The sequence below is a fragment of the Adiantum capillus-veneris genome, chromosome 24 (assembly GCF_014529385.1).
Source record: "Adiantum capillus-veneris isolate H3 chromosome 24, ASM1452938v2, whole genome shotgun sequence".
In the NCBI taxonomy this organism is placed as follows: domain Eukaryota; kingdom Viridiplantae; phylum Streptophyta; class Polypodiopsida; order Polypodiales; family Pteridaceae; genus Adiantum; species Adiantum capillus-veneris.
In genome coordinates this window covers 98,041,302-98,053,379 of record NC_140954.1, presented here as the reverse complement: position 1 = coordinate 98,053,379, position 12,078 = coordinate 98,041,302, and the positions used below count along the sequence as shown (strand labels likewise).

At 46.2% G+C, this 12,078-nt stretch overlaps 1 protein-coding gene across 3 annotated transcripts in view; it reads right to left on the bottom strand.

Moving 5' to 3' along the window:
- Window positions 1–12,078, bottom strand: part of PRMT7 (protein arginine methyltransferase 7) — a 204,769-nt gene that overhangs the window by 34,426 nt on the left and 158,265 nt on the right. For all 3 annotated transcript variants that reach the window (XM_086497858.1, XM_086497856.1, XM_086497857.1), the window contains 3 exons: window positions 8,799–9,064; window positions 8,472–8,705; window positions 8,306–8,379 (listed from right to left, as the gene is read on the bottom strand). In XM_086497858.1, the coding sequence (XP_086353984.1) occupies window positions 8,306–8,379; window positions 8,472–8,705; window positions 8,799–9,064 (574 nt within the window). The remainder of the gene's footprint in view (window positions 1–8,305; window positions 8,380–8,471; window positions 8,706–8,798; window positions 9,065–12,078) is intronic.

The window sequence follows — 12,078 nt, the reverse complement described above, 5'->3', positions numbered from 1 at the left end:
GGATCATTGTTTGTATACGAAAAGGGATGAAGATGGTAGTCTCATCATACTTGTTCTCTATGTTGATGACATGCTGCTTGCCGGGAAACATAAGACTAGAATTGATGCTCTGAAACGTAAACTAAATTCAACATTTGCTATGAAGGATTTGGGTGATGTAGAGCATATTTTGGGCATGCGTATTAAAAGAGATAGAAAGCTGAAATTTCTGTTTTTATCTCAAGAAAGGTACATTGCAAAAGTACTTGACAAATTTAATATGGCTGATGCTAAGTCTCTTGGGGTACCTTTACCTCCATACACTAAGCTTAGCAAAGCAGATTGCCCGAAGGATGAGGTGGCATTAATGGCAATGAAGGGAATCCCTTATGCATTAGCTTGTGATTCTCTTATGTATGCTATGGTTGCCATTCCTACAATAGAAATTGCACCACAAAGAAGCACAGAGTGCTACTAGAGCTTAATGCACGGCATTCCCCGGCAACGGCACCAAAAATGTGTGCATATGTCACACGTGTCAATGCAAGGAACTTGCTGATACACCATGTGTGATCCACAAATGGCTCCAAGCACACAACAAGCCTAAACTAGTAAGCTCAAAGAAGGCGATGGTGTGTCATTAGAACAAGTCTCACGTTGGAGGGGATGGGACCAGGGTGAAAGGGTGTCTAAGGTGCTACACGAGTTTTTTTTTGTTTGGGAGGAAATAATATTCAAGGAGTAGCTACAAAGTAACTTGAGCGAGTCAATATATAATGTATGTGCACAATTTGACATAAATCCTCAGACGATGGTACTTTTAAACTAGAAACTGGAGGCGTGGATAATCGGAGGCATAAATTCGAGAACTCTCTCTCTCTCTCTCTGTCAAATGCATTTTGAGATATTTGAAAGGTACACAATCAAAGTGTATTTGTTATGGCAAAAGTGACTTAAAGTTGCAGGGATATTGTGACACAGACATGGCAGGTGACATGGGTACCAGGAAATCTACCAATGGATATGTTTTTGCTATTGTTGGTGGTGCCGTCTCTTGGTGTTCTAGGTTGCAGAAAATTATGCCACTGAGTACTACTGAAGCTGAATACATTTCAGCCAGAGAGGCTTCAAAGGAGTCCATTTGGTTGGGCAGACTTGCAAAAGAACTTGGTATGCCTGCTCATACACTCGTGTTGGGTTGTGATAGCCAGAGTGCTGTCTACTTAGCCAAAAAATCCATGTTTCATGCACGTACCAAACACATAGATGTGCGGTACCACTTCATACGTCAGGTATTGGAGGATGGTCTAGTCACCTTGACTAAAATCCATACATAGGATAACCCTGCAGATGTTCTCACCAAGAGTCTTGCTAAGGCTCAACATCAGCATTGCATACAGCTGGTGGGAGATGGTTAACTTAAAGGCGTCATTTCTGCCTTTAAGTGGCAGGTTGTTGGGTTAAAGATCCTAAATGACCTCTATTGTATATTTTTATACTTTGTCCAAGTTCAATTTGAACCTGGACACATTTTTTAAAGTCACTTATAATAAAAGTGGGAAAACCCAAAAACTCAATTTATTGAGCAAATCGTACTCTCTCTCTCTCTCTCTCTCTCTCTCTCTCTCTCTCTCTCTCTCTCTCTCTCTCTCTCTCTCTCTCTCTCAAGTGCGGTAGATTGGATATGCCATTTCTCTCTTGAATAACACGTCTTGAGTTCAACTCTCCTCGTCGGCTAGATCTTTAAGGTCTGTTGGGATAGTTTCCTACGACGTTAAAACTCTCTTCTTCTCTTCTTCTTCTTCTTCTTCTTCTTCTTCTTCTTCTCTCTCTCTCTCTCTCTCTCTCTCTCTCTCTCTCTCTCTCTCTCTCTCTCTCTCTCTCTCTCTCTCTCTCTCTCCTTTCGATCTTTAGCGCTAGCTCTCTGCAGCACTGTGCCTTGCTCTACCGTGCCCAATCCTACACTCCTTCACCGCGCACATCCCCCGGTAGCCTCTCCTTCACGCTTTCAGGTAAAACACCATCCCACAGTGGATCAGGAGGTCAGCACCTACATTCACATACGGACAGGAGACAGTGGAGTATACAGATGCTTACACTTACCTTGGAGTGGTTTTTAGCAGACCAACAGTTTCATTAAGGAGGACAACAGAGACCAGATTGATTAGAGCCCATGCAACATTGGGTAGATTGGAGAGGATGTGTTTGCAGGTTCAACTTCAGGAGCTTCGGACGAAGCTCTCGCTCTATGACACTTTGGTGGCTTCTGCATTGCTCTATGGAGTTGAGATATGGGGACCTTCATTGGATCATCACGGGAGGACAGGTCGCATTGATGGATGGGGGGACATGCAGAAACCTCTGGTCTCTATGATCTCGTGGCTCATTAGAGCCAAGGCTTCAATATCACGTGCCATTAGTCTCCTCTCGATAGTTAGCCATGCACGGAGATACCGCATGCTGGTATGGGGAGATGACATCATGGTTTCAGGCGCATGGGTTCAACATAGAAAGATTGCCACCCTTCCAGTACTCACTCGATGCACCGTTTCTCACTCTTACACAGTCCGAGATCACCAGGCTCATCCGCCAGGACTTGACTCAACTAGACACCAGGAGAACATGGATACAGCCAGCACATGAGCTGGGCACGAAGATGGCTTTCTACAGAGAGTATCTTCTCCAGCTTACGGAGGACGGTTTTGTGACGAGACCCAAATACATGGACACCCACCTGTCTCATGGGATACGATGTGCTATTGGCCAGATATGCACGTCTTCACACCAGCTGCGGATGAGACTTGGAGATACACCGGAGTACCACCAGAGGCCAGGACATGCCCCTTGTGTGACATGCATCCTGAGACAGAGTTGCTCTACACATGCCGCTTCCCCGTCTACTACGAGATACGAGGCCGCTTCCATTGCTTGTTCAGAGAGGGTTTTGGACAACTCTCCACAGTCATGGGGTACGAAGATCAAAGATGCCTGGGTTTGTTTTTGCTCGAGCTCCACAGACACAAGGAGAGCCTAATGAGAGGAGAGGCTAGCCAGTCTCAGAGACGGATCACAGATTTATCTAGAACAGACACTGGACAACCGGAGGAGTTACAACCACAATAGAGCTCACATTTGCCTCACACCAGAGGCACATTGATCGACCGAGCGATTGAGCTGGGAAGATCCAGACACCCACGACCGTGGAGGACTACACAGCATCAACGGAGGCTGCATCAGAAGATTCGGGTCACTTTGGCCAGGCATGCATAACCCCCGGTCGGACTACTAACCATGGAGGATATTGATGAGATCCACCAGCGACCGGTGCTGGATCTCCTGTGATTTAGCTATTTGGCTATCCCAACCAGCTGCTTAGTTCACATCAAGCGGCTTAGGATTCCATAGTATATTTATTTTGTTATTGTTGTTAATTTTGTTACTCTGACTTTGTATCGGATCCACCACATTGTAACTTTTTGGTCTCATAGGTCACTTTGGCCTTTTGAAGACGTAAATATAACATTTCATCTCTCTCTCTCTCTCTCTCTCTCTCTCTCTCTCTCTCTCTCTCTCTCTCTCTCTCTCTCTCTCTCTCTCTCTCTCACACACACACACACGCTATGAACCCACCCCCCCCCCCCCCCCCCGCCCCTTGCTCGCGCGCCCTACACCCAGCCCCCCTGCTCGCTCGCCCTCCCTCTCTCTAGCTCGCTCGCTGCCCTCGTGCTCCTACTCGAGACTGCCCTGCATCCCCCCTCCCCCGCTCGCTCTCTGCACCCCCCCGCCCCCTACTTGCGTGCTCTGCACCCCCCCACCCCCCTGCTCGCTCGCCTTCTCTCTCTCTCTCTCTCTCTCTCTCTCTCTCTCTCTCTCTCTCTCTGCCCCCTTGCGCCGGCTCACGACTGCCTTGCACCCCCCGCTCGCTGCCTCTTTTCGGCAGCCCTTACGTAGAGAGAGAATGGGCATTTTTCCCAGTGTAGAGAGAGTGTGGTCCCAGAGCGTAGAAAGAGGAGTTTTTTAGGCGTAGAGAGAGAAAGAGGGGACTTTTCGGGGGAGAGAGAGAGAGAGAGAGAGAGAGAGAGAGGCGTAGAGAGAGAAAGAGCTTGCACGCGTAGAAAAAAAAAACCTTCTTTGCTTCGCTTTTGTCCCCTTCTCCCTCTCTTGCTGCAGCCTCTCAACCATGAGAGAGCAAAATAGCAAGGATGACCCGGTGGAGGATGCCATACAAAAGTGCAAAGAAGAATTGAGCGAGTCCAGCAGCAAGATCAACCGCCACCTCTTAGGTACTATGAACGAACGCGACGCACGAGTGGCAGTACAGGAAATCCCGACACACACTCGAGGATCACGTGAAGGCCCAAGATGAGGAAATCGCACTACTCAAGAAAGAGCTTGCAGAGGTGCGATCGCAGAGTGTCCTCGAAGAAGGAGAGCTTCAACCCTTTGTCATTGAAGAGCTTAACACGATTAAGGAACAAGTGCGAGCCATCAAAGGAGGGGAGCAACAAAAAGAAATGACGACCTCGTGGGTAGATGTCATCACAAAGACCCAACAAAAAGCAGAAAAGGCTGAAAAATGGATCGAGATTGTCAAGAAAGGGAAAGGCAAGGAAATAACCCCCACTCCCATGCCAACCATCATCAACTTGACACGAGAAGAGGAGCAAAGGAGAGGTGTACGGGCCTTACACGTAAGGGTATGTGGCCTCAGAGACCAAGATAATGTGGATAAAGAGGTGAAAGAACTCATGACTCTGATGGGAGTCAGTGAGTAGACGCATATGAGGGCTTGGAGAGTGGGCACTAAGAAAAGTGGGAGCAACGGAGAAACCTCGAAGGAAAGCGCACACATTCTCCGCTACCCCTCCATGGAAGCGAAGAAAGACTTCTTGAAGAAGAGACTGACTCTAAAGAAGACTGGCATCTTTCTTGGAGATGTCCTCACCCTCTCGCAGATTGCTCATATGCAAGAAGTAATGCCGGAAATAAGAGCAGCAAGGGAAAAGGGGAAGATTGCTTTTTACAAGGATGGAAAGGTGGTGATATTGGAGCGACGCCCCGCATGACGGCGCGAGACCTATGGGACCACACTAAAGATCGCAACCTGGAATTGTAATGGGTCACTCCGTCTTGATGTAGGGGCCTTTGAGGATAGCTTCACGGGGAGAGACATCATTTTCTACTCTGAGACGCATCAAGCACCTGGACAATCCATGCCACAGGTGAGCGGATATAGATGGGAGACAACATGCAGACAGGAGAACAGATCGGAGCATCGAGGAGGACGGGTCTCAGGGCGAGTGGCAGTTCTAATTAGGGAGGAACTGCAGCCAATGATATATATAGCACGCAAGGATGAACACGCTAGGTACATGTGGGTGAGGCTCAGGGCAAAGACGGGCAGATACCTCTACATTGCTATTTGTTACTTTCCTCCTAGTACGTCAGTATATGCATCACCTAGAGGACAATCCGCCTTTGCTATTTTGGATAATGACATATGGGAGTTTTCCAAGGATGGTGACATTATCATACTAGGGGATTTCAATGCTAGGACTGTCCACCACCAAACAATATTTTATGATACTTCCAAAGAGATGCTTAGGGAGTTGTACGTCACAGAGATGGGTCTATCCAGACTATCACAAGATGAGGAATACACTGAATATGGCAGATACTTATAGATATGGGAACCTCACACAAATTCGCCATTGTGAATGGCCTACAAAGATTTTCAACAGCTGGAGGTTTTACTTGCTTTCCACACCGACATGGGGCCAGCACAGTGGATTATGTTATGGCCCAGCCAGGTCTCATTCCATTCTTTCAGGATTTCATGGTGGGCACTAGGCCAATTGGAGTAGTAGTTGATCATGCTATCGTGTCTTTCACCCTGACCTTCCACTTCACCACAGCTCCATTAGGAAAGGTCCCCACACACTCGGTATACCTTCATGAGGGAGACGGATTCTGTGTATATGGATGAGATATACAGATAGCTATGCACCCAGGAACCGGGATGGCCAGTAGATGAACACACTCACATACTAACAGAGATGCTCCATGATGCAGCATCAGAGGCATACCCCCACAGCCAGCACACACGGAGACGATCTAGGAGGATGCCCCCGAAAAGTTGGTATGATGAGGAGTGCAGAGAGACGAGGATCAAACTACAGAGGGAAGTGCTCATGGGCATTACCGCACATAGACAGTCACGGATTATCTTTCGCCGCCTAGTGCGACGAAAGAAAAGGGCCCATCTAACTCAGCTAGAGCGGGATCTATATCAGCTTTTATAAGTCACGACTCCGGCGAAGCATGGAGACTATTCCATGAGCATTCACCACCACCAGCGGTCACCTCCATTGAGCCATGTCTCTCTACACAACATCAAGGCAACCACCTTTATCGGACCCACTAGAGACATGCCTGGAGACAAGTTCTTTCTTTACTGCCGAGAGGGCAAGGAAAGCCATTGACATGATGAAGACAACGAGAGCGCATGATCATGGTGGTTTGGTAGCAGAGCACTTCATCCATGCCAGAGATATGCTTGCAGAGCTCCTGGCTATGATGTTTAATCGAGCCATGGTTGGTCGCGCATTAGCTAGGTTGTACGTATCCGTCCTTGAGCAGGAGCTGAGTAGATGGGCAGAGCGAGAGGGCATAAGAGCACCAGGGCAAGCAGGTTTCAAGAGAGGTTTCTCCACTCTTAACCAGATTCTGACACTCAGAACTATTATTGAGGAGGGTAGACACCATGGCAAGAGGATCTATTGTAGCTTTGTGGATTTCCGCAAAGCTTTTGACACAGTGCCGAGAGCTAGACTTAAACGCAGACTACAGGACATGGGTGTGCCTACAGAGCTGATATGGGGTATTCTGGCTCTATACACGACAGTGATGGGGCGGGTACGCACCACTGAGGGAATGTCTGACATGGTCCACTCCACCATTGGAGTAAAGCAGGGATGCCCCCTATCCCCGACTCTTTTTGGGATGTATGTGGATGAGTTTTCGGACTATGTAGAGCATCAGGGGGGCAGGGGGGCTCAGCTAGCAGGGACATGGATTCCGTTGTTACTATATGCTGATGATATTGTGCTGATTTCTGACTCTCCTGAGGGGATGCAGCGTCATTTGGATGCTCTGCATACATTTGCTCATGACAGTTAATTGTCTGTCAATCTGGGGAAAACCAAGGTTATGGTGTTCAACACCCCACCACAGTGGGTCAGGAGATCGGCACCCACATTTACGTATGGCCACGAGACTGTGGAGTACACAGATGCATATACTTATCTTGGGGTAGTCTTCGGTGGACCGGTATTTTCACTAAGAAGAGCATCAGAGACTAGACTGACGAGAGCATATGCAGCTTTGGGAGGACTGGAGAGGATGTGTTCGCAAGTTCAGTTTTAGGAACCGCGAACAAAGCTTTGGCTTTTTGACACTCTAGTGACTCTAGTTATGCTCTATGGAGTTCAGGTATGGGGATCCTCAGTAGACCACCATGGGAGATCTGGCAACACATATGGATGGAGATGTATGGAGAGGCCTCTGGTCTCTATGATCGCTCAGATGATTTGGGATAAGGCCTCAGTACCACATGAGATTATCCGAGCCGAGAGCTAGCCGCCCCCCACCCCCCTCCCCCGTGGTGGAGGCATTGACGAGATCAGTATCCTTAATGCATGGTCTATGGGATCTCCCCAGGGACAGATATGCTTAGCTTGTCATCTCGACAACTAGCTCTACAAGGCGATACAGCATGTTGGTATGGACAGATGACAGCATGGTTCCAGTCGCATGGTCTCAACATGGATAGATTACCTCCGCTTCAATACTCCCTGGATGCACCCTCCCTGTCTCTCACACGGACAGAGATCACCAGACTCATACGTGAGGATCTGATTCAGTTAAATACCAGGAGCACATGGATACAGCCGACACAGGAGTTGGGCACAAAGATGGCCTTCTATAGAGAGCATCTTCTCCAACTCACAGAGGACGGCTTTGTGACTAGGCCTGCATACATGGATACACACTTATCTCATGGGATAAGATGCGCTATTGGACGGATATGCACATCCTCACATCAGCTCCAGATCGAGACTGGCCGATTTCGAGGGGTTCCGGCAGGAGCCAGGATATGTCACCTATGTAACTTAGAGCCAGAGACAGAGCTGCAGTACACATGTTAAGGGCTAATGTAGCATCACGACGACCTGGAAGCTCCCACAAACCATGTATGTAATAGTAAGTGCCTCAACCACAATCTGTGTAGCTTCAAATATACTTATTTCCAGGGAGCAACACTTACCAGAACCGCAGATTCCTCCATGGAACCATGTCTTCGCAAGCAAGATAATAAGGCTCTCCTAGTAGAACATTCACCTGTTTCACAATCACACACAACCCTTACCAAACATCTAATGCGAGTGATCATTTCCTAAAGTATATTCTGAAAATACCCAAATGATTCAAACCTTTCTTCCGCCAAAGTCATCCACAGTCAGTTCATTGGCTTTCTTTGGAACCATCTTCACCTGCTCTGTCTGCAAACCATTTGCCTTGAGCAAACTTTCGACAAAATTGAAATTGATACTGGGAAGCCCTGGTAGGATAGAGACCACTGATGCTGAGGTCGAGCTTGCTGCAGCTGTGATAGTCAATGGCAGACTATCATCAACCACTAGACACAAAGGGGAGCCATGGCGAAGCTGGTATTCAGACCAGAGTAACATGGGATTATAAAATTCAGACCAGAGTAATGAGCATGTAACTATCAAAAAAGTAATTAATATAATGCTTACTATTCTTTTTAACGCATTCAAAACAACTGATCTCCAATTTAAAGATCCCAGCAGTCCAATCCTTTCTGGCCTCATGAATGGCATCCTAGTTTCTGGTTCAGATATTATGAAACTGTCATCAAACCCTCTTGCTAAATTTATATGATACTTGAAGCTTATCTGGTCATGACAAGCCCAAACTTTCACGTCTTCACCGTCTTGAACATTCAAACCATGGCCAGGGATGAACCACACACACTGTTTCCAGTGGTCCTGCCACGAGTGTTCTGAAACAGAAACATGGATCTAGATCAAAAAAACCATGATACCTTTGCTTGAAGCTAAAAACCAATGAAAAGCAGCATTGTTTGAATCTGACACACTTATTGCATGGATTCAGTTCTAAAGCACTAGCCATTTAGTTCAGAACAAAAACAGTAGACCCACAACTGCCTCAACCTGCTGACCAGCTTACAAGAGTTGATCACCACCTCACTTCCTCCATTCAGAGACGCCCCATTCTTTCATGTTCACAGCACCTCCCTCTGCTCCTCTTGCCACCCCTCTCTCTTGCAACTTGAAACAGGCCATGTGGCAGTTCCACTCAAGATTCATCAAGGTGTTGGGTGAGCCATGCACCCCCTCACAAATAGAAACCTCCTCTCGCACACAGATGTATGATCCTTTAATGGTCATGTATGTTCATCCACACAAACCTAAAGAAAGCATGCCCACTTCGTAAAATTGAATTTCCTTCTTTTGAAATATCTTCACAAAATTATCATCTATGATGGCATGTAAATCACTCTCCCATGCCTATAAAATAGGCTCTCTGTAGTCATTCTACTGGCAACGTAATGAGATGCTCTCCATCCACTATCAATGCTTACCTTAGTGTTTCAAATGGCATGAGAGCCATTCCCATTTTCTTGGCTATCATTATGAGAATCACTTTGGTATAGTAACTCCCTTCTCTTACTACTTCCCTTAAGCTCATTTTTTATCTCAAACTTGGTTGAAGAAAACCTTCTCCTTAGGCATTTTTTGAATAAGTCCTGTGAGAGTCATTTCTCATGAATTAAAAGTCAACCTACTCCCAAGATTCTTTACTATTCACTTCAGAAAATTAGTATACTCCTTTGGAGCATTCGTACAGCTCAGAGTACCACTGACTCTGAACATGCAACGGACACAAAGATCAAAAAGCTCCTCTAAACAAAGCCTCCTACCTGTTCAATTGCTTTGGTTATCTACTGGATGGCTCAATTTCCTTTGATTGTCAATTTCTGCAGATCTCACCCCACAAGCATAAGCTGATTCCAATGTCTAGTCTGATTCCACAGATCTACATTGGAATCGATAGATCATCCCTAGGCACACAAGCGCATGATTGGCTTGCAAACTCATTGAGTGCCATCCTAGTACGGGCAAACTTCTCGCCAGCTCCAAGTATAGCTTTTGGCTAACACTCACAAGAACTTCTGTATTCAAGTTTCCCTCACATCAAAATCAAGATGGCATGACCATCTGAGGCCCTGCAATCTCAGTCCCTGTGTTTCTTGAGTCCTACTTACTTCCAAAGACTTTGCATGGAGAAGTGTTCCTTACACTTAACCTGAACTCCATGCTAGCAATGGTTGCAAACCTCTCCTTCAAAGGAATGCACAGTTGGGATCTTGACAACCTCGCCAAAGAAAATTTCCTACTCTTCATAACTCTTTTATGTGTGGCCTTCCAGGTCAAAATTTTACATGGGGGCATATGGCCCACAAGCAATTTAGTAGCAATAAGTTACAAGATCCTTTTTATTTTGTACGATTTGATTTCCCCATAGTCATAATGATTGTTGTAATCAAATCTATACATGGGCCATTAAGGCCTTTCAAAGAATTCTATAACATCTCTCTTTTTTCCTTCCAACCTACACCGTTCCGATCTTGAAGGACAATGGCCCAGCCTCTTGTGTCCCACAAGCATTCCTAGCCCCAACACCATACACAATACATCTGTCAATGTCATAGGAAGACGAACACTGCTGCACAGGCTGCTGGCCCTTGTCCCAAGATTGGCAAGTTCCCTAGAAAATCTAATATGTCATCTCCCAAGGTACACTGAAAAAGAGGCATCTGGCTATATGAACTGTCGAGACTACACCTTCTATCCATTAATCTCACAGTCCAAAACCAGCACCAGATATGCAGGATTTTTCTCTCACACCACGTCCCTGCCGGCTTTCCACCTTTTCTCCACACCACCTTCTTGTAAAAACCCAATTGTAAAGTAGCCAATGTATTCCTTCTAAACAAGTTACCGTTTTTGTCCAACGTGCGCATTGATTGATAAATATTTCACTTTTGACTTTAAGAAGTTAATCTTGAGTAGAGCAATACCTGAAGGAGGGCTTTCTGAACAGCAGTCAGACAAGGCTCATAGCCAAAGGAGAGTTGAAAGTCTGAAAAAGTGGACACTTTGACCAACATAGTAAGAACATAGATGACCCAATTACGTCCTGAAAATAATCCTTATGATCCCCAAGGCATCTTGAGACTTGCATGTTATACTGCAAAAATAACGATGATTCACCCAAGTTCTACCATAATCCCTAGTTAAGGTAGAAATCCCTATTTTATCCTCACCGTGTGGTTATTCTATCGCCTATAACCATGTGGAATCGCCCTACTTGAAGCAGATGCTTGCATGGCATGCACGTCAATGTGGTGCCTTACAGAGCAACGACCACACCCTATTATAACCAAACCACACCCTATTCTATCTAGAGCACACCCTAGCTTATCCTCACCATGCCAGCACAATGTGGATGCACATCTATCCACTCTATCGATGTGCCATGTTGGCACTTACCCATCTACATCCTCCTTCCTCCCTTCTCAGAGACCCCCTTCCTAGCAGCTATAAAAGACGACTCCCCCCCCCACCCCGAATATCTTTAAAGTGTGGTGTCACTTCAACCTCACTCTCATGGAGCCCGTCAAGCCCCAAACCTCACCTGATTTTAGATTTGACTTATGCATCTCATTCATCTCTCAAAGATCTACAAGTCCAAATCCTCTCATTTCTCATCTCTCCACAAAATTCCTTTTCATCATAGCACCAAAGAGGGCGTATCGGTTGAAGCAAAGATGGCAGGAACGAGTAGCAAAGTGCAACCATTCCTTTATTTTATTTATTTTTTCCGAGAAAATGATCCTTCTATTAGTTAATGAAATTGCCCATAGGGCTACAACCACCTCTTCAAGAGAGTGCTACAACAATCATGATGGGGAGACTCTCCCAATGAAAA